This window comes from Panthera tigris, chromosome B4, assembly GCF_018350195.1.
Source record: "Panthera tigris isolate Pti1 chromosome B4, P.tigris_Pti1_mat1.1, whole genome shotgun sequence".
In the NCBI taxonomy this organism is placed as follows: domain Eukaryota; kingdom Metazoa; phylum Chordata; class Mammalia; order Carnivora; family Felidae; genus Panthera; species Panthera tigris.
Window position 1 is genome coordinate 44,205,026 of NC_056666.1, and position 19,091 is coordinate 44,224,116.

Genomic DNA, 19,091 nt, shown 5'->3' on the forward strand with positions numbered 1-19,091 from the left:
ATTTTAAGGATATTTAGGCATTATGTAATTTATTCCTCAGCCCTTGGCGTTGGCTACATATACAGTTACCATATCACAGGTGATGGAACTGAAGCATCAAGTTTTTAAGTGAAAATGACCAAGATTTAGTGAATACTTAGGTGTCAAAAGGTGCTTTTCAAATAATCTTCAAGCAACTCTATGAATAAGATACTATTTGCGTCATATTTTATGGGAGAGGCAAGCGAGACAGATCAGTTTTCTGACTCATAGAACTAAGAGTGTGCATTCAGAATTACATTGAAATGACCTGGTTTCATTGCTGATGTTTTTAAACTTTACACCTTACTGCTTATTCCACATTTGTAAGTTGATCAAGGCCCCTGGTGAAAACATCTGCCTGCTGATGTTTCCCGTTATACAAAACCACCTTACAAGAATTTTTGGTACAGAGGAAAGAAAAATCTAGATGGAAGTTAGGAACGTTCTATTTGTGTGTGTGTGTGTGTGTGTGTATTTCTCATGTTTATTTTATTACAAACAAAGATATCTATCTCATGAAACACAATGAGAAAAGTATTCCTGTGGTTATTATGGTAAATTGGGTTATTTTTCAGTGAACTTACGTTTCCTCTAACTGACCACTTTGAAAACAGTATACTTTGCAGACAATTAATGACAGGTTTGACCATAGGACTTGTTTTCATAATATATTGTGAGTGGGAAAGTGATACCTTCTGAGCTCAGAGTGCAGGCAGCAAGAAGCACATTTCTGCTGGCCCCTCTGACAGCTGCTAATCTCTGCTTTAAAAGGTCGTATACCACATAGCCCACTGTTCTAAGAATAAACAATACAAAAGGTTCTGAGCTGCATCTGTGGTTTGCAGTCAAGTCCATGCAACCCAAGCTCATCAACTAAAATGCAGCCAAACCACAAATGGGTGAACGAGACATAAAGGCTTATTTTTAGATGCCAGTGAAATTTGGGTTGTTTGTAACACAAGTTTAGCAATTAGTACATCTGCCACTTACATATTATATGAAATTAACTTTGAATATCCATCTATTTCCTCTGTATGAACATGGGAAATAAATATAAAGAATATGTCTATATTCAAGAGATCAAAGCATATGAAATGCGAATTTATTTTGCGACTTTGAGTTTTATCTCTCTTCCTCTTGTCACTGAATTACAGTAGAAAAATCTCTGAATCACTATCAAATTACTAAAGTTTGTCCTGTGATATGGCAATAATTAGCTGTTTTACCCACACAAATATCTGTCCATTTTTAATTCTTGTTTTCTTCATCATTTACTATTTTATTTTTCATGCCAAAGTATTTATTTATTTATTTATTTATTTATTTACTGGGAGAGTGGAAACAAAGCAAGGGCAGAGAGAGGGGGACAGAGGATCCAAAGTGGGCTCTGTGCTGTCAGCACAGAGCCTGACGCGGGGCTCAAACTCACGAACTGTGAGATCATGACCTGAGCCGAAGTTGGACGTTCAACTGATTGAGCCACCCAGGTGCCCCTGCCAAAGTATATTTTTAAATTTGCTGGCACAGAACGATAGAGTGAGGGCACAGATAATTTAATAAAACAAGATACCTTCCAAAATATCTGAAATCCTGGTGAGGAAAATAGTAGACAAGAAGAAGTACCAAAGGACACTGGTTATTATTCATTGAAAAAGCAACCTCTCCCCAAAAATGAACCTAATCTTTGATTAGTGCTGCACTAAAATGGATTCAGAAGGTACAGCTTGGTTCCATTCTCTGAGGAAGTGGGCAGATCTGAATGGCTCTTAGACGGCAACCCTGGGATTGTTGCATGATACCCTGAGTGCTTGGTTATCAATTTAGTACTCTCAGCTCCAAATCTATCCCTCAGTGCTCTTTTCTCAGATAACGGTGCAAGATCCTATCAATTTTCTCTCTTGCCATCTCACAGGAGGTTGACTTCTGTTGGTAAAAGGCCATCGAGAGACACTGCAGCAGAAAGGGCTCTTCTTCCTGGTTCCTTGGTGTTTCCTCTCCTTTGGCCACTATGGCTTAGTTGCCAGCTGCCTGTTTGCAGGAAGTCCTGTGTATTCAGCCTCCACGAGTGTCTGTGGCCAGTGCCAGTTAAAGTTTCCTCTTCCAGCCTCTACCTGCTAACACTCTGGCAGGGGGTTCTTCCTGCCTGCCAGTCTCAGACCGAGATCCTTCCTCACCAAGTTCAGCCAGGGGACCGTGGAGCTGCTCTGCCCCAGGTCAATCCAGTGAGCATGTCGGCCATGAAGCTGTGTGCACCCACATTGTCCTCGATGACATCTAAATCCCATCTTCAGAGAGCGGACCTGGCTTCCCAGTGATCCCTCCTTTCGGTACTTTCCTTTAAGCCTAAGGTATTCTTATAACTTTGTTTCATCCCCTCATGCTAGGCTTTCCCATATAGTTAATAATTCTTTATATCAAACTTCTCCTGGTTTCTGTCTCCTGCCTCAACACTGACTGATAACCTTGCCACTCTGGGTCGTTCAGCCTTCACATGCAGCCCCTTTAGGGCTAGAACAAATCAATTAATTTGGAAATATGAGTGGGCTTTTTCACCCTACCAAGGGCTTTATCATAATAATGCTTGATATTATCATTTATAATGTATATGTAATTTATTTTAATAAATAACAAAAGTTTAAGAAATAGATGATATGTTCCTGAGTATATATTTTTTATGTTAATATAAATAAAGATTTAAAAATAATTCTACCACCCTAAGGGTAAAACCTCAGGTACTCTTTGGACCTTGGGTGATTATGATATATCAATGAAGATGAATCCTTGGTAACAAGTAAAGCATTGTAATGAGTGATGTTGATGATGGGAGACGGCATGCATATGTGCATACTGGAGGGTTATGGGAAATCTCTGTACGATTCTCTTAATTTTGCTGTGAACCCAAAACTGTTGTAAAAAATAAAATCTTAAAAAAAATAACTCTAAGAAAATAATCATATGGCTTGAAGAAATGAGAAATATGTTCTTTATAGATGGTGAAGCAGCATTATATCAGATTTAGGTAGGTTGACGTGCCTGGTGCTTACAAATATATGTTTTTATTTCTAAGCAGGATTCAATTAAAATTTTTTTGGCCTGAACGTATAAAAATGTACAATTGTGGTCCCATTCTGAAGATACTGACAACCTGAAATATAGAAAATAATATCTAATTAATCTTGGTAATACATAATTTTAAATCTTAATGAGCATGCAATCCATTTGGACTAAGAGTTATGTAACTAAATCTGAATATTTTCCATATTATTTTTCTATGGAAACACTTCAACAATGGTGTTTCTAAAGTTGTTCCATTAAGGGGCGCCTGGGTGGCTCAGTCAGTTAAGCATCCGACTTCAGCTCAGGTCATGATCTCACACTCCGTGAGTTCCAGCCCCCCGTCGGGCTCTGTGCTGCCAGCTGGGAGCCTGGAGCCTGCTTCAGATTCTGTGTCTCCCTCTCTCTGACCCTCCCCTGTTCACGCTCTGTCTTTCTCTGTGTCAAAAATAAACATTAAAAATAAATAAATAAATAAATAAATAAATAAATAAAGTTGTTCCATTAAAGCTGTTTTTTTTTTCCTATGACAAATTCTTTGAGGCGTAAAATAAAGGAGTTGTGAAGAAACTTACGGTTTGGAAAGGAAAGTTAAGCCTTTGGGCCACAGCCATGAACTATTATTTTTTGTCTGGGAGACTCTACACCATGAAGAACGAATGAAGAAGTCCAACATATACTATGAGAGAACAAATTTTATTAGAAGTTACATCAAAGCTCTTATACTCATGTGAAGTTTGTAGTAACAAGTCAAGCTCATTCTTTGTGACTTTATAGAATCTTTCAAATTGTAATACAGTGCTATGCACTGAACCCATTGTAAAGATATCTTAGTAGGGAGGTTCCGGAAGATGGCGGCGTAGGAGGACGCGGGGCTCACAACGCGTCCTGCCGATCACTTAGATTCCACCTACACCTGCCTAAAGAACCCAGAAAACCGCCAGAGGATTAGCAGAAGGGAGTCTCCGGAGTCAAGCGCAGACCAGAGGCCCACGGAAGAGGGTAGGAAGGGCGGCGAGGCGGTGCGCGCTCCACGGACTGGCGGGAGGGAGCCGGGGCGGAGGGGCGGCTCGCCGGCCAAGCAGAGCCCCCGAGTCTGGCTGGCAAAAGCGGTGGGGCCCGACAGACTGTGTTCCGACAGCAAGCGCGACTTAGCGTCTGGGAGGTCATAAGTTAATAGCTCTGCTCGGAAAGCGGGAAGGCTGGAGGACAAAGGGAGGGAGAGCTGCTGAGCCCCCAGACGGCAGAGCTCAGCTTGGCGGGGAACAAAGGCGCCAGCGCCATCTCCCCCGCCCATCCCCCAGCCAAAATCCCAAAGGGAACCAGTTCCTGCCAGGGAACTTGCTCGCTCCGCGCAAACACCCAACTCTGTGCTTCTGCGGAGCCAAACCTCCGGCAGCGGATCTGACTCCCTCCCGCTGCCACAGGGCTCCTCCTGGAGTGGATCACCTAAGGAGAAGCGAGCTAAGCCTGCCCCTCCACCCCCTGTGCACCTTGCCTACCTACCCCAGCTAATACGCCAGATCCCCAGCAACACAAGCCTGGCAGTGTGCAAGTAGCCCAGACGGGACACGCCACCCCACAGTGAATCCCGCCCCTAGGAGAGTGGAAGAGAAGGCACACACCAGTCTGACTGTGTCCCCAGCAGTGGGCTGGGGGCAGACATCGGGTCGGACTGCGGCCCCGCCCACCAACTCCAGTTATACACCACAGCACAGGGGAAGTGCCCTGCGGGTCCTCACCACTCCAGGGACTATCCAAAATGACCAAACGGAAGAATTCCCCTCAGAAGAATCTCCAGGAAATAACAACAGCTAATGAACTGATCAAAAAGGATTTAAATAATATAACAGAAAGTGAATTTAGAATAATAGTCATAAAATTAATCGCTGGGCTTGAAAACAGTATACAGGACAGCAGAGAATCTCTTGCCACAAAGATTGAGGGACTAAGGAACAGTCACGAGGAGTTGAAAAACGCTTTAAACGAAATGCAAAACAAAATGGAATCCACGATGGCTCGGCTTGAAGAGGCAGAGGAGAGAATAGGTGAACTAGAAGATAAAGTTATGGAGAAAGAGGAAGCTGAAAGAAAGAGAGATAAAAAAATCCAGGAGTATGAGGGGAAAATTAGAGAACTAAGTGATACACTAAAAAAAAATAATATACGCATAATTGGTATCCCAGAGGAGGAAGAGAGAGGGAAAGGTGCTGAAGGGGTACTTGAACAAATTATAGCTGAGAACTTCCCTGAACTGGGGAAGGAAAAAGGCATTGAAATCCAAGAGGCACAGAGAACTCCCTTCAGACGTAACTTGAATCGATCTTCTGCACGACATATCATAGTGAAACTGGCAAAATACAAGGATAAAGAGAAAATTCTGAAAGCAGCAAGGGATAAACGTGCCCTCACTTATAAAGGGAGACCTATAAGACTCGTGACTGATCTCTCCTTTGAAACTTGGCAGGCCAGAAAGGCTTGGCACGATATCTACAGTGTGCTAAACAGAAAAAATATGCAGCCGAGAATCCTTTATCCAGCAAGTCTGTCATTTAGAATAGAAGGAGAGATAAAGGTCTTCCCAAACAAACAAAAACTGAAGGAATTCGTCACCACGAAACCAGCCCTACAAGAGATCCTAAGGGGGATCCTGTGAGACAAAGTACCAGAGACATCACTACAAGCATAAAACATACAGACATCACAATGACTCTAAACCCATATCTTTCTATAATAACACTGAATGTAAATGGATTAAATGCGCCAACTAAAAGACATAGGGTATCAGAATGGATAAAAAAACAAGACCCATCTATTTGCTGTCTACAAGAGACTCATTTTAGATCTGAGGACACCTTTAGATTGAGAGTGAGGGGATGGAGAACTATTTATCATGCTCCTGGAAGCCAAAAGAAAGCTGGAGTAGCCATACTTATATCAGACAAACTAGACTTTAAATTAAAGGCTGTAACAAGAGATGAAGAAGGGCATTATATAATAATCACAGGGTCTATCCACCAGGAAGAGCTAACTATTATAAATGTCTATGCGCCAAATACCCGAGCCCCCAGATATATAAAACAATTACTCATAAACATAAGCAACCTTATTGATAAGAATGTGGTCATTGCAGGGGACTTTAACACCCCACTTACAGAAATGGATAGATCATCTAGACACACAGTCAATAAAGAAACAAGGGCCCTGAATGATACATTGGATCAGATGGACTTGACAGATATATTTAGAACTCTGCATCCCAAAGCAACAGAATATACTTTCTTCTCGAGTGCACATGGAACATTCTCCAAGATAGATCATATACTGGGTCACAAAACAGCCCTTCATAAGTTTACAAGAATTGAAATTATACCATGCATACTTTCAGACCACAATGCTATGAAGCTTGAAATCAACCACAGGAAAAAGTCTGGAAAACCTCCAAAAGCATGGAGGTTAAAGAACACCCTACTAACGAATGAGTGGGTCAACCAGGCAATTAGAGAAGAAATTAAAACATATATGGAAACAAACGAAAATGAAAATACAACAATCCAAACGCTCTGGGATGCAGCGAAGGCAGTCCTGAGAGGAAAATACATTGCAATCCAGGCCTATCTCAAGAAACAAGAAAAATCCCAAATACAAAATCTAACAGCACACCTAAAGGAAATAGAAGCAGAACAGCAAAGGCAGCCTAAACCCAGCAGAAGAAGAGAAATAATAAAGATCAGAGCAGAAATAAACAATATAGAATCTAAAAAAACTGTAGAGCAGATCAACGAAACCAAGAGTTGGTTTTTTGAAAAAATAAACAAAATTGACAAACCTCTAGCCAGGCTTCTCAAAAAGAAAAGGGAGATGACCCAAATAGATAAAATCATGAATGAAAATGGAATGATTACAACCAATCCCTCAGAGATACAAACAATTATCAGGGAATACTATGAAAAATTATATGCCAGCAAATTGGACAACCTGGAAGAAATGGACAAATTTCTAAACACCCACACTCTTCCAAAACTCAATCAGGAGGAAATAGAAAGCTTGAACAGACCCATAACCAGCGAAGAAATTGAATCGGTTATCAAAAATCTCCCAACAAATAAGAGTCCAGGACCAGATGGCTTCCCAGGGGAGTTCTAACAGACATTTAAAGCAGAGATAATACCTATCCTTCTCAAGCTATTCCAAGAAATAGAAAGGGAAGGAAAACTTCCAGACTCATTCTATGAAGCCAGTATTACTTTGATTCCTAAACCAGACAGAGACCCAGTAAAAAAAGAGAACTACAGGCCAATATCCCTGATGAATATGGATGCAAAAATTCTTAATAAGATACTAGCAAATCGAATTCAACAGCATATAAAAAGAATTATTCACCATGATCAAGTGGGATTCATTCCTGGGATGCAGGGCTGGTTCAACATTCGCAAATCGATCAACGTGATACATCACATTAACAAAAAAAAAAGAGAAGAACCATATGATCCTGTCAATCGATGCAGAAAAGGCCTTTGACAAAATCCAGCACCCTTTCTTAATAAAAACCCTTGAGAAAGTCGGGATAGAAGGAACATACTTAAAGATCATAAAGGCCATTTATGAAAAGCCCACAGCTAACATCATCCTCAACGGGGAAAAACTGAGAGCTTTTTCCCTGAGATCAGGAACACGACAGGGATGCCCACTGTCACCGCTGTTGTTTAATATAGTGCTGGAAGTTCTAGCATCAGCAATCAGACAACAAAAGGAAATCAAAGGCATCAAAATTGGCAAAGACGAAGTCAAGCTTTCGCTTTTTGCAGATGACATGATATTATACATGGAAAATCTGATAGACTCCACCAAAAGTCTGCTAGAACTGATACATGAATTCAGCAAAGTTGCAGGATACAAAATCAATGTGCAGAAATCAGTTGCATTCTTATACACTAACAATGAAGCAACAGAAAGACAAATGAAGAAACTGATCCCATTCACAATTGCACCAAGAAGCATAAAATACCTAGGAATAAATCTAACCAAAGATGTAAAAGATCTGTATGCTGAAAACTATAGAAAGCTTATGCAGGTAATTGAAGAAGATATAAAGAAATGGAAAGACATTCCCTGCTCATGGATTGGAAGAATAAATATTGTCAAAATGTCAATACTACCCAAAGCTATCTACACATTCAATGCAATCCCAATCAAAATTGCACCAGCATTCTTCTCGAAACTAGAACAAGCAATCCTAAAATTCATATGGAACCACAAAAGGCCCCGAATAGCCAAAGTAATTTTGAAGAAGAAGACCAAAGCAGGAGGCATCACAATCCCAGACTTTAGCCTCTACTACAAAGCTGTCATCATCAAGTCAGCATGGTATTGGCATAAAAACAGACACATAGACCAATGGAATAGAATAGAAACCCCAGAACTAGACCCACAAACGTATGGCCAACTCATCTTTGACAAAGCAGGAAAGAACATCCAATGGAAAAAAGACAGTCTCTTTAACAAATGGTGCTGGGAGAACTGGACAGCAACATGCAGAAGGTTGAAACTAGACCACTTTCTCACACCATTCACAAAAATAAACTCAAAATGGATAAAGGACCTGAATGTGAGACAGGAAACCATCAAAACCTTAGAGGAGAAAGCAGGAAAAGACCTCTCTGACCTCAGCCGTAGCAATCTCTTACTCGGCACATCCCCAAAGGCAAGGGAATTAAAAGCAAAAGTGAATTACTGGGACCTTATGAAGATAAAAAGCTTCTGCACAGCAAAGGAAACAACCAACAAAACTAAAAGGCAACCAACGGAATGGGAAAAGATATTTGCAAATGACACATCGGACAAAGGGCTAGTATCCAAAATCTATAAAGAGCTCATCAAACTCCACACCCGAAAAACAAATAACCCAGTGAAGAAATGGGCAGAAAACATGAATAGACACTTCTCTAAAGAAGACATCCGGATGGCCAACAGGCACATGAAAAGATGTTCAACGTCGCTCCTTATCAGGGAAATACAAATCAAAACCACACTCAGATATCACCTCACGCCAGTCAGAGTGGCCAAAATGAAGAAATCAGGAGACTATAGATGCTGGAGAGGATGTGGAGAAACAGGAACCCTCTTGCACTGTTGGTGGGAATGCAAATTGGTGCAGCCGCTCTGGAAAGCAGTGTGGAGGTTCCTCAGAAAATTAAAAATAGACCTACCCTATGACCCAGCAATAGCACTGCTAGGAATTTATCCAAGGGATACAGGAGTACTGATGCATAGGGGCACCTGTACCCCAATGTTTATAGCGGCACTCTCAACAATAGCCAAATTATGGAAAGAGCCTAAATGTCCATCAACTGATGAATGGATAAAGAAATTGTGGTTTATATACACAATGGAATACTACGTGGCAATGAGAAAAAATGAAATATGGCCTTTTGTAGCAACATGGATGGAGCTGGAGAGTGTGATGCTAAGTGAAATAAGCCATACAGAGAAAGACAGATACCATATGGTTTCACTCTTATGTGGATCCTGAGAAACATAACAGAAACCCATGGGGGAGGGGAAGGAAAAAAAAAAAAAAAAAAAAGAGGTTAGAGTGGGAGAGAGCCAAAGCATAAGAGACTGTTAAAAACTGAGAACAAATTGAGGGTTGATGGGGGGTGGGAGGGAGGGCAGGGTGGGTGATGGGTATTGAGGAGGGCACCTTTTGGGATGAGCACTGGGTGTTGTATGGAAACCAATTTGACAGTAAATTTCATATATTAAAAAATAAAAAAAAAAAAAAGATATCTTAGTAGGACTAAGTGAATAAGACACACTGCCATGGATAATAATTTGGGGTTCTGACAATTGTCCTGAGGTTAATAATAATAACTTGTGAAATATTTATTATTTTAAAAACTCCTAGAGATTCAAGTAAGAAGTACCTTTGTAATCTTCTTGCCTAGGACTGCTCCCATGCCTCTCCACCTACCCACCCTAGTGCAGTGATCAAAAAGAATTGTACTATTGGGGCGCCTGGGTGGCTCAGTCAGTTGAGCATCCAGCTTCAGCCCAGGTCATGTTCTCCCGGTCCATGAGTTCGAGCCCCGCGTCAGGCTCTGTGCTGACAGCTCGGAGCCTGGAGCCTGCTTCTTGTTCTGTGTCTCCCTCTCTCTGCCCCTCCCCTGCTCATGCTCTGCCTCTCTCTCACCCTCTCAAAAATAAATAAACATTAAAAAAAATTTAATAAAAAAAAAAGAATTGTACTATTTATGGGGCACCCGGGTGACTCAGTGGGTTGAGCGTCTGACTTCGTCTCAGGTCACGATCTCACGGTTCATGAGCTCAAGCCCCGCATTGAGCTCTGTGCTGACAGCTCAGAGCCTGGAGCCTGTTTCAGATTCTGTATCTCCCTCTGACCCTTCCCCACTCGAGCTCTGTCTCTTAAAAATAAACATTAAAAAAAATTTTTTTTAAAGAATTGTACTATTTACAATTTGGGAAGACTGAAAAAATCATGGTGCAGTTGCCTCAAGGGCAGACATGAGTAAGAGTGGGGAAGGGGATGAAATAACCATTGCTTTTTCCGCTCAAAGTGGTGAGTTTGCTTGATAATGAATGAGGGAAACTCACACTTTCCTTTATCTGAGCTCAAGGCCCCCAGTAAGTAAAATGGGAAGATATTGAAGGGAAAAGTACAACAGAAGAGATGATATTAGCTCTCTACACACTTTTAGCTGATGGGGAAAATGCGCCCACATGTAGAGGAGACCCAGATAAAAGCGAAAGTTGAGACTTGAGAATTGACAGTAAAGTTATGAGCACTCCCCTCCCACACACACCCCCCACCCCTCCCCACACACATACACATACACCTGCACATCCATCACATGGAAGAGGGTGGAAGCCTTACTGATTTGCAGTATTTGAACACAACCTTTAAAAAATTAGTGGTTGACATCTAAGCTGCAAAATCACAAGGGCAATCCCTAGGAAAATAGGCTACAAATAAACAAACAAACAAATAAACGATAAGAATTAGGAAAAACTGATTTTGCAGTAAAAGCTATGCAAGCTCCAAAAATAAGAAATCTAAGAAAAATGAAATACAATGCATGTTTACTAAACTACATTATCAGAAATGTGTACCTAAAAAAAATTTAAAACGTGCAAAGAAACCAGAAAATGTCTTCCATACTAAAGTCAATAGAAACTTTTCCTGGGAAAGATGTTAGAATTACTGGAAAAAAAAAGTATTTTAAAGTAACATTTATGAATATTTGTAAGTTATAAAGGAAACTATGTTCAAATAATTAAATGAAAATATGGCAGCAACATAACAACTAGGAAATATCAGTAGAAAAATGAAACTATGTGAAAAAAACACAGAGAAATTCTGAGTTTATAAATACCTGAAATGAAAATTTCACTCAATTGGCTCTATAGAAAATTGGAGATGCAAAAGAAAAACTTGATGAAACTGAAGAAGGGGTAACAGAATTTATTCATCCCATAGAATGAAAGAAAAAAAATAACAGAGTTCAGAGATCTTCAATAATCAGAAAACCAGCATGGGTCTGAATAAAATCAAAGGCGGATAAAAGCAGAAGAAAAAAACAAACAAACAAACAAACAGAAAAGCAATATTAACACACAGTGAAAGAATAACTTCTTAAATAGCATTTTAAAAATATTTGTGGAACCCAGTGGCTCAGCAAACTACTAACAGAATGAGCACAAGAAACCCACATCTCACGACATGATAATGGAATGACCATTAAGTGACCATTAAGTGTCACTTGCGAACACAGACAAAAAAATAAGCCTGAGGGAACAGGGTGGATTATGAGGTGACTTAAGTCAGTGTGAAAATCAGGGAATGGGTGGCATATCTCCCACCTCCAGGAGACTTAAACCACATTATCTACCACAAAATCCACAGATTAGATCCAGATCTGATCTGTGTTCAGATTAGAGGGGGAATGACACCAGCAACACAAAACAATAGGAAGCCCCAGGCCCTTAATCCCCCATGGAAACAATAACTTAAAAATACATCTAGACACAAACCCATATGTGGTCAGGCTAATCATTTTTGATAAGGGTGAGAAGACCATTCAATATGGAAAGGGTAGTATCGTTCACACATGGTGCCAGGAAACTGACTACCCACACACAAAAGAATGAAGGTGGATGCTTAGGTTTATGCCCCATCAAAGTTCATTCAACATGGACTAAACATCGGGACACCTGGGTGGCTCAGTCAGTTTAAGCATCTGACCCCATCTCTGGTCACGATCTCGTAGTTCATGAGTTCGAACCCACATCGGGCTCCACACTGACAGTGCAAGAGCCTGCTTGGGATTCTCTCTCCCTCTCTGTCTGCCCCTCCCCCAATTTTGTGTGCACTCTCTCTCCCACACACACAAAATAAATAAATAAACTTTTTTAAAAAATCGGGCTAAACACAAAGCACCTGCTTGGCTCAATCGGTTAAGCATCTGACTTCAGCTCAGGTCATGATCTCACAGTTCGCGAATTTGAGCCCCATGTAGGGCTCTGTGCTGACAGCTCAGAGCCTGGAGCCCGCTTCAGATTCTGTGTCTCCTTCTCTCTTTGCCCCTCCCCTGCTCACACTCTCTCTCTCTCGAAAATAAATAAACATTAAAAAAATTTTAATAAAATTTTTAATAATTTTTTTAAAAATGGACTAAACACACAAACATAAGATGTAAAACTATCAAATTCCTTGGAGAAAACATGGGGGGAAGTACATAAAATTTTATTTGACAATGACTTCTTGGATATGACACCAAAAGCACAGACTACAAAGGAAAAGACCATTGTAGACAAATGGGCTACATCAAATTAAAACATTTCTTTGCATCAAAGGACATGATCCACAGAATGAAAGATAGAGTGGAAAAATGCTTGCAAATCATATATCAAAACAAAGATTTATATCCAAAATATATAAGGAATACAATGTCACTAATAAAAACAAAAACCCAATAACCCAAATAAGAAATGGGTAGGGGTGCCTGGGTGGCTTAGTCGGTTGGGCGTCCGACTTCGGCTCAGGTCACGGATCTCACAATCCGTGAGTTCGAGCCCCACGTCGGGCTCTGGGCTGATGGCTCAGAGCCTGGAGCCTGCTTCGGATTCTGTGTCTCCCTCTCTCTCTGCCCCTCCCCCGTTCATGCTCTGTCTCTCTCTGCCTCAAAAATAAATAAAACATTAAAAAAATTTTTTAAAAGAAATGGTTAAAGGAATTAAATAGACATTAGAAAATATACAAATGGTCAAAAAGCATATGTAAAAGTGTTCAATATCACTGATTGTCAGAAAAATTCAAATCAAAACCATAATGAGATATCACCTCATACTTACTAGGATGGATACTATTTAGGAAAAAAGGAGGTGGAAAAAGAGGACCCTGGCACATTGTCATTGGGAAAGCAAATTGGTCAGCTATTATGTAAAACAGTATAAAGCTCCCTCCAAAAATTAAGAATAGAATTGCCCTATGAATCAGCAATCCCACGTGTAGGAAATTTTCTAAAAGAATTGAAAACAAGATCTCAAAGAGATACCTGCACACCCATCTCACTGCAGCATTATTCACAAAAGTCAACCAGTAGAAGCAGCCCAAATGTCCACTGATGGAAGAAAGGAGAAAAAAAAAACCACAGTATACACAGAGCAGTGTAATATTATTATTCAGCCTTAAAAAGGAAGGAAATCCTATCACATGCTACAACATGGTTGAAATTCCAGGACATCATGCTGAGTGAAATAAGCCAGTCACACACACACACAAGAATACGATTCCACTTCTAGGAAGTATCTAAAGCAGTCAAACTGATGGAAACAGCAAGTAGAATGGTGATTGCTAAGGGTTCAGGGGAAAGTAGAGAAGTTCATTATGTCCATTGAGTATGGAGTTCCAGTTTTGCAAGGTGAAAGTTCTAGACATCTGTTGGACAACGATGTGAATACAGTTAGCACTCATGAACTGTATGCTTAGAGTTGGGTAAGATGCATGAAACTGTTAAAGTGTAGTGGATAAGATGTGAGACATTGTGTGATTCCAACTATATGATGTCCTGGAAAAAAAATAAAATAAAACTATGGAAACAGTAAAAAGATCAGTGGTTGCCAGAGCTGAGCAAGAAGGGAAGGATTGATAATAGATGAAGGACAGAGGATTTTTAGGGCAGTGAGCCTATATTATATAAATATGTAATGGATGATAAAGTCTTTACACATCTCTCCAATCTCATAAAATGTACATAATCAAGAGTAAACCTTAATTTAAACTATAGTCTTTCGGTGATAAAGATGTGTCAATGTACTTTCATCAGTTGTAGCAAGTGTAACCCTAAGGTGGGAGATAATAACAATGGGATAGTCTATGCATGTGTAGACAGTAGGGGTATATAGGAAACCTGTGTGCCTTCTCTCAGCTTTGATATGACCCTAAAATTTCTCTCAGAAATAAAGTTTATTTTTTATATAAATGGGTAATATGGTAAATTTTCTATTACTTTTTTTACCACAATTAAAAATAAAATAAAAAGCAAACAAACAGAAAGAGGGGATCTTGAAAGCAGCAAGGAAAAAACTACTAATTACATTTAATTACAACTAATAATATGATTAATAGAGAAGTTCTCATCAGAAACCATGAAGAATAAAAACAGGGAAGGTCAAAACCAAAGAGCTGAATGTGCTGGAAAAACAAAAAAACAAGACACAAACCAAAACCCCTCAAAAAAAAAAAAAACCCACAACAAAGCAAAACATGACAAAGAAAGCTTGTCACAGAAACGTTCCAAATTCAGCAAAACAGTCTTTCAAAACAGAAGGTGCATGACGACCTAACAGAGTTTCTTAGCAGACCTGTTCTCCGTAAATGTTTTTCAAGCTACAAGTAGATGAGAAGGGATGGTGTCCACAAGAAGGAAAGAAGATCAATAGAAATGGTAAATATGTGGGTAAATTTAAAAGTCTCTGTGTGTGTTTGCTTCTCTCAATTTTTTAAGAGGTAAGATTATTTAAAACCACAATTAAAGCCGTGTATGGTTGGGTCTATACCATATATGGATACAACCTTGTGCTGGTAATTGAGCACATCAGAGAGGAAAGAAAACCTTATTTTGTTAGCACTTGTTGATTTCTGTGGTGCACAGTCACTGTGAAAGGTTCAAGTCACCAATGTGAAATCATGAGCACGGTGTTGAAAAAGATATGCATAATTAGTGGTCAGAAACCAGTATTAGCTGGCTTCAGCACTGTTTCAGAAGTACATACAGGTTTCCGTCCCTATCTGAAAGTAGAGCGCTTTTATGAAATCATCCGTAAATTGAAATGGCGTAAATTGAATAAGCTATTATCATTAATGCATATGCAAAAGTTTCAAGCATTCCCAGACTGCCACCTTGTCCCTAGACTACTACACCCTGCCTCTGTGCCCAAGCATCCCTGAACCTCATAATCCCAGAACTTGTGTCACTGAGGCATTTGCTTCACCAGCCAGAGTCACAGTGACTATCTATCCCCTGAGATGTAATTACAGTATCCCTCGGATATCGGCACATGCCTCCACCGTAGCCATCAGTTCCAGTGTGACAGCAAGTGAAACTGCCCAGTACCCTACACCGTGGAAGTTCCATTTGCACTTGTTCCTAGCACTATGGCTCCAATACTGCTTGGAGGGGTTTGAGTGCCAGCATGCCAAGAAGGGTCACCTCAGCCAAACCTTCTCCCATGCACAAGCCCAGAGAGGGTAGAATGTTTTCTTTTTCTTCTTTCTTCTTTTTACTTGCAGTACAGCTAACATACTATAGTGTTTTATTAGTTTCAGGTATGTAATAAAGTGATTAAACATCTCTATATGTTTCTCATTGCTCATCATAAGTATAGTCTTAATCCCGTTTACTTACTTCCCTTCTGGTAAGTTCTCCATAGTGAGAGTTTGTTTTTGGTTTGTCTCTTTGTTTCCTGGTTCACATGTTTTGCTTCTTAAATTCCACATATATGTAAAATCATACGGTCTTTGTCTTTCTCTGACTGTCTTATTTCACTTTGCATTATACTCTTTAGATCCTTCCAAGTTTTTTCAAATAACAAGATTCATTACTTTTTATGCCTGAGAAATATTCCATTGCAATAAACACATTGCAATGGTGTCTATACCTTTTCAAATTAATGTTTTTATATTCTGTGAATAAATATTCAGTAGTGGAATTATAGATCATAGGAGAGTTCTATTTTTAATTTTTTTAAGGAATATCAATAATGTTTCCACAGTAGGCTGCATCACTTTTCATTCACAGTCATGCACAAGCGTTCCTTTATCTCCACATCCTTGCCAACACTTGCTGTTTCTTGTGTTTTTTTTTTTTATTTTAGCCATTTTGACAGATGTGACATGATATCTCATAGTAGTTATGATTTGCATCTCCTTGATGATCAGTGCTGTCGAGCATCTTTTCATGTATCTATTGGCCATCTGTGTTTCTTCTTTGGAGAAATGTCTGTTCATGTCTTCTACCCATACTTTAATTGGAGTATTTGGAGGGTTTTATTGGTTTTTTGCTTTTTTTTTTTTTTTTTTTGGTGTTGAGTTGTATATGTTCTTCATGTATTTTGGATACTAACCAACCCTTTGTTGGATATGTCATTTGCAAATATCTTCTCCCATATAGTATGCTGTGTTTCAATTTGGTTATTTCCTTTGTTATGCAGAAGCTTTTTTATTTTGATTTAATCCAAATAGTTTACTTTGCTTTGGGAAGCATATCTACAAAAATGATGCTGTGGACAGTATCAGTGAAATTACTGCCTCTGCCCTCTTCTAGGATTTTTTTTTAACGTTTATTTATTTTTGAGACAGAGAGAGACACACCATGAACGGGGGAGGGGCAGAGAGAGAGGGAAACACAGAATCGGAAGCAGGATCCAGGCTCTGAGCCATCAGCCCAGAGCCGGACGGGGGGCTCAAACTCGCGGACTGAGAGATCGTGACCTGAGCTGAAGTCGGATGCTTAACCGACTGAGCCACCCAGGCTCCCCTCTCTTCTAGGATTTTTATGGTTTCAGCTCTCACATGTAGGTCCTCAATCCATTTTGAGTTTATTTTTCTGTATGGTGCAAGAAAGTGGTCAAATTTCATTGTTTTTTTCTTTTTAATTTTAATTTTATTTTTTATTTTTTAAAATTTACATCCACATTAGTTAGCGTTGTTTTGCATGTAGCTGTCCAGTTTTCCCAGCACTGTTTGTTTAGGAGACTTTTTCCCATTGCATATTCTTGCCTCTTTTGTCAAAGATGAATTGACCATATACTTCTGGGTTTATTTCTGGGCTCTCTATTCTGTTCCATTGATCTCTGCATCTATTTTTGTGCCAGTATCACACTATTTTGATTATGACAGCTTTGTAGTGCATCTTGAAATTTGGAATTTTGATACCTCCAGTGATGCTCTTCTTTTTCAAGATTGCTTTGGTTATTGGGCATCTTTTGTGGTTCCATACAAATTTTAGGATCCTTTGTTCTGGTTCTGTGAAAAAATGCTGTTGGTATTTTTATATGGATTACGTTAAATCTGTAGATTTCTCTGGATAGCATGCACATTTCAACAACATTTGTTCTTCCAATTCATGAGCTTAGAATGATTTTCCATTTGTGTTGTCTTTCATTTCCTTCATCAATGATTTACAGTTTCAGAGTACATGTCTTTCACCTTCTTGGTTTAACTTATTCCTAGGTAATTTTTCGTGCACTTTCAAATGAGATTGTTTTCTTTTTTTTAATTTTTTTCTATGTTTATTTATTATTGAGAGACAGAGTGAGACAGAGCATGAGCATGGGAAGGGCAGAGAGAGGAGACACAGAATGTGAAGGAGGCTTGAGGCTCTGAGCTCAGAGCCGACGCGGGGCTCCAACCCACCCATTGCAAGATCATGACCTGAGCCGAAGTTGGATGCCCAACTGACTGAGATTGTTTTCTTAATTTTTTTTTCTGCTACTTCATTGTTGGTGTATAGAAATGCAACAGATTTCTGTATATTGATTTTTGTGTCCTGCCATTTTACTGAATCCACGTATCAGGTCTAACAATTTTTTGGTGGAGTCTCGTGGGTTTTCTAAATAGAGGTATGATGTCATCTGCAAATAGTTTTACTTCTTCCTTACCAATTGGATATCTTTTATTTCTTTGTGTTGTCTGATTGCCGTGGCTAGGATTTCCAGTACTATTTTGAATAAGATTGTGAGAGTGGGCAACCTTTTCTTATTCCTGACCTTAGGAGGAAAACTTTTAGTTTTTCACCATTGAGGATGATGCCCCCTGTGGATTTTCATATATGGCCTTTATTATATTGAGGTATGTTCCCTGTAAACCTACTTTGTTAAGGATTTTTAACAAAAATGGATGTTGTACTTGTCAAGTGGTTTTTCTCCAGCTATTAAAGTGATGATATGGGTTTTATTTTTTCTCTCGTTGATGTAATGCATCACACTGATTGATTTAAAAATACTGAATATTTGCATTCCAGCAATAAATTCCACTTGATTAGTGTGAATAATTTTTTTAGTGTATTGTTGGATCTAGTTTGCTAATATTTTATTGAGGATTTTTGCATCTGGGTTCATCAGAGATAATAGGCTGTAGTTCTGGGTTTTGTTTTTGTTGTTGTTGTTTTTCTAGTGTCTTTATCTGGTTTTGGTGCCAGGGTAATGCTAGCCTCATGGAATGAATCTGGAAGCTCTCCTTCCACTTCTATTTTTTAGAATGGTTAGAGAAGAATAAGCATTAACTCTTCTTTAAGTGTTTGGTAAATTCACCTGTGAAGCCATCTGGTCCTGGAAGTCTTTTGTTACTCTTCAATTTCATTGTTGGTAATCAGTCTGTTCAATTTTCTATTTCTTCATGTTCAGTTTTGGGAGGTTATATGTTTCTAGGAATTCATCCATTTTTTTAGCTGTCCAGTTTGTTGACATATAATGTTCTTTTACAATCCTTTGTATTT

At 39.3% G+C, this 19,091-nt stretch overlaps 1 protein-coding gene across 1 annotated transcript in view; it reads right to left on the reverse strand.

Moving 5' to 3' along the window:
• LOC102957149 (NKG2-A/NKG2-B type II integral membrane protein-like) overlaps positions 1-19,091 on the reverse strand; it is a 63,007-nt gene that overhangs the window by 27,897 nt on the left and 16,019 nt on the right. The window contains exon 5 of the mRNA XM_042991758.1: positions 3,651-3,754. Coding sequence (XP_042847692.1) covers positions 3,651-3,754 — 104 coding nt within the window. The remainder of the gene's footprint in view (positions 1-3,650; positions 3,755-19,091) is intronic.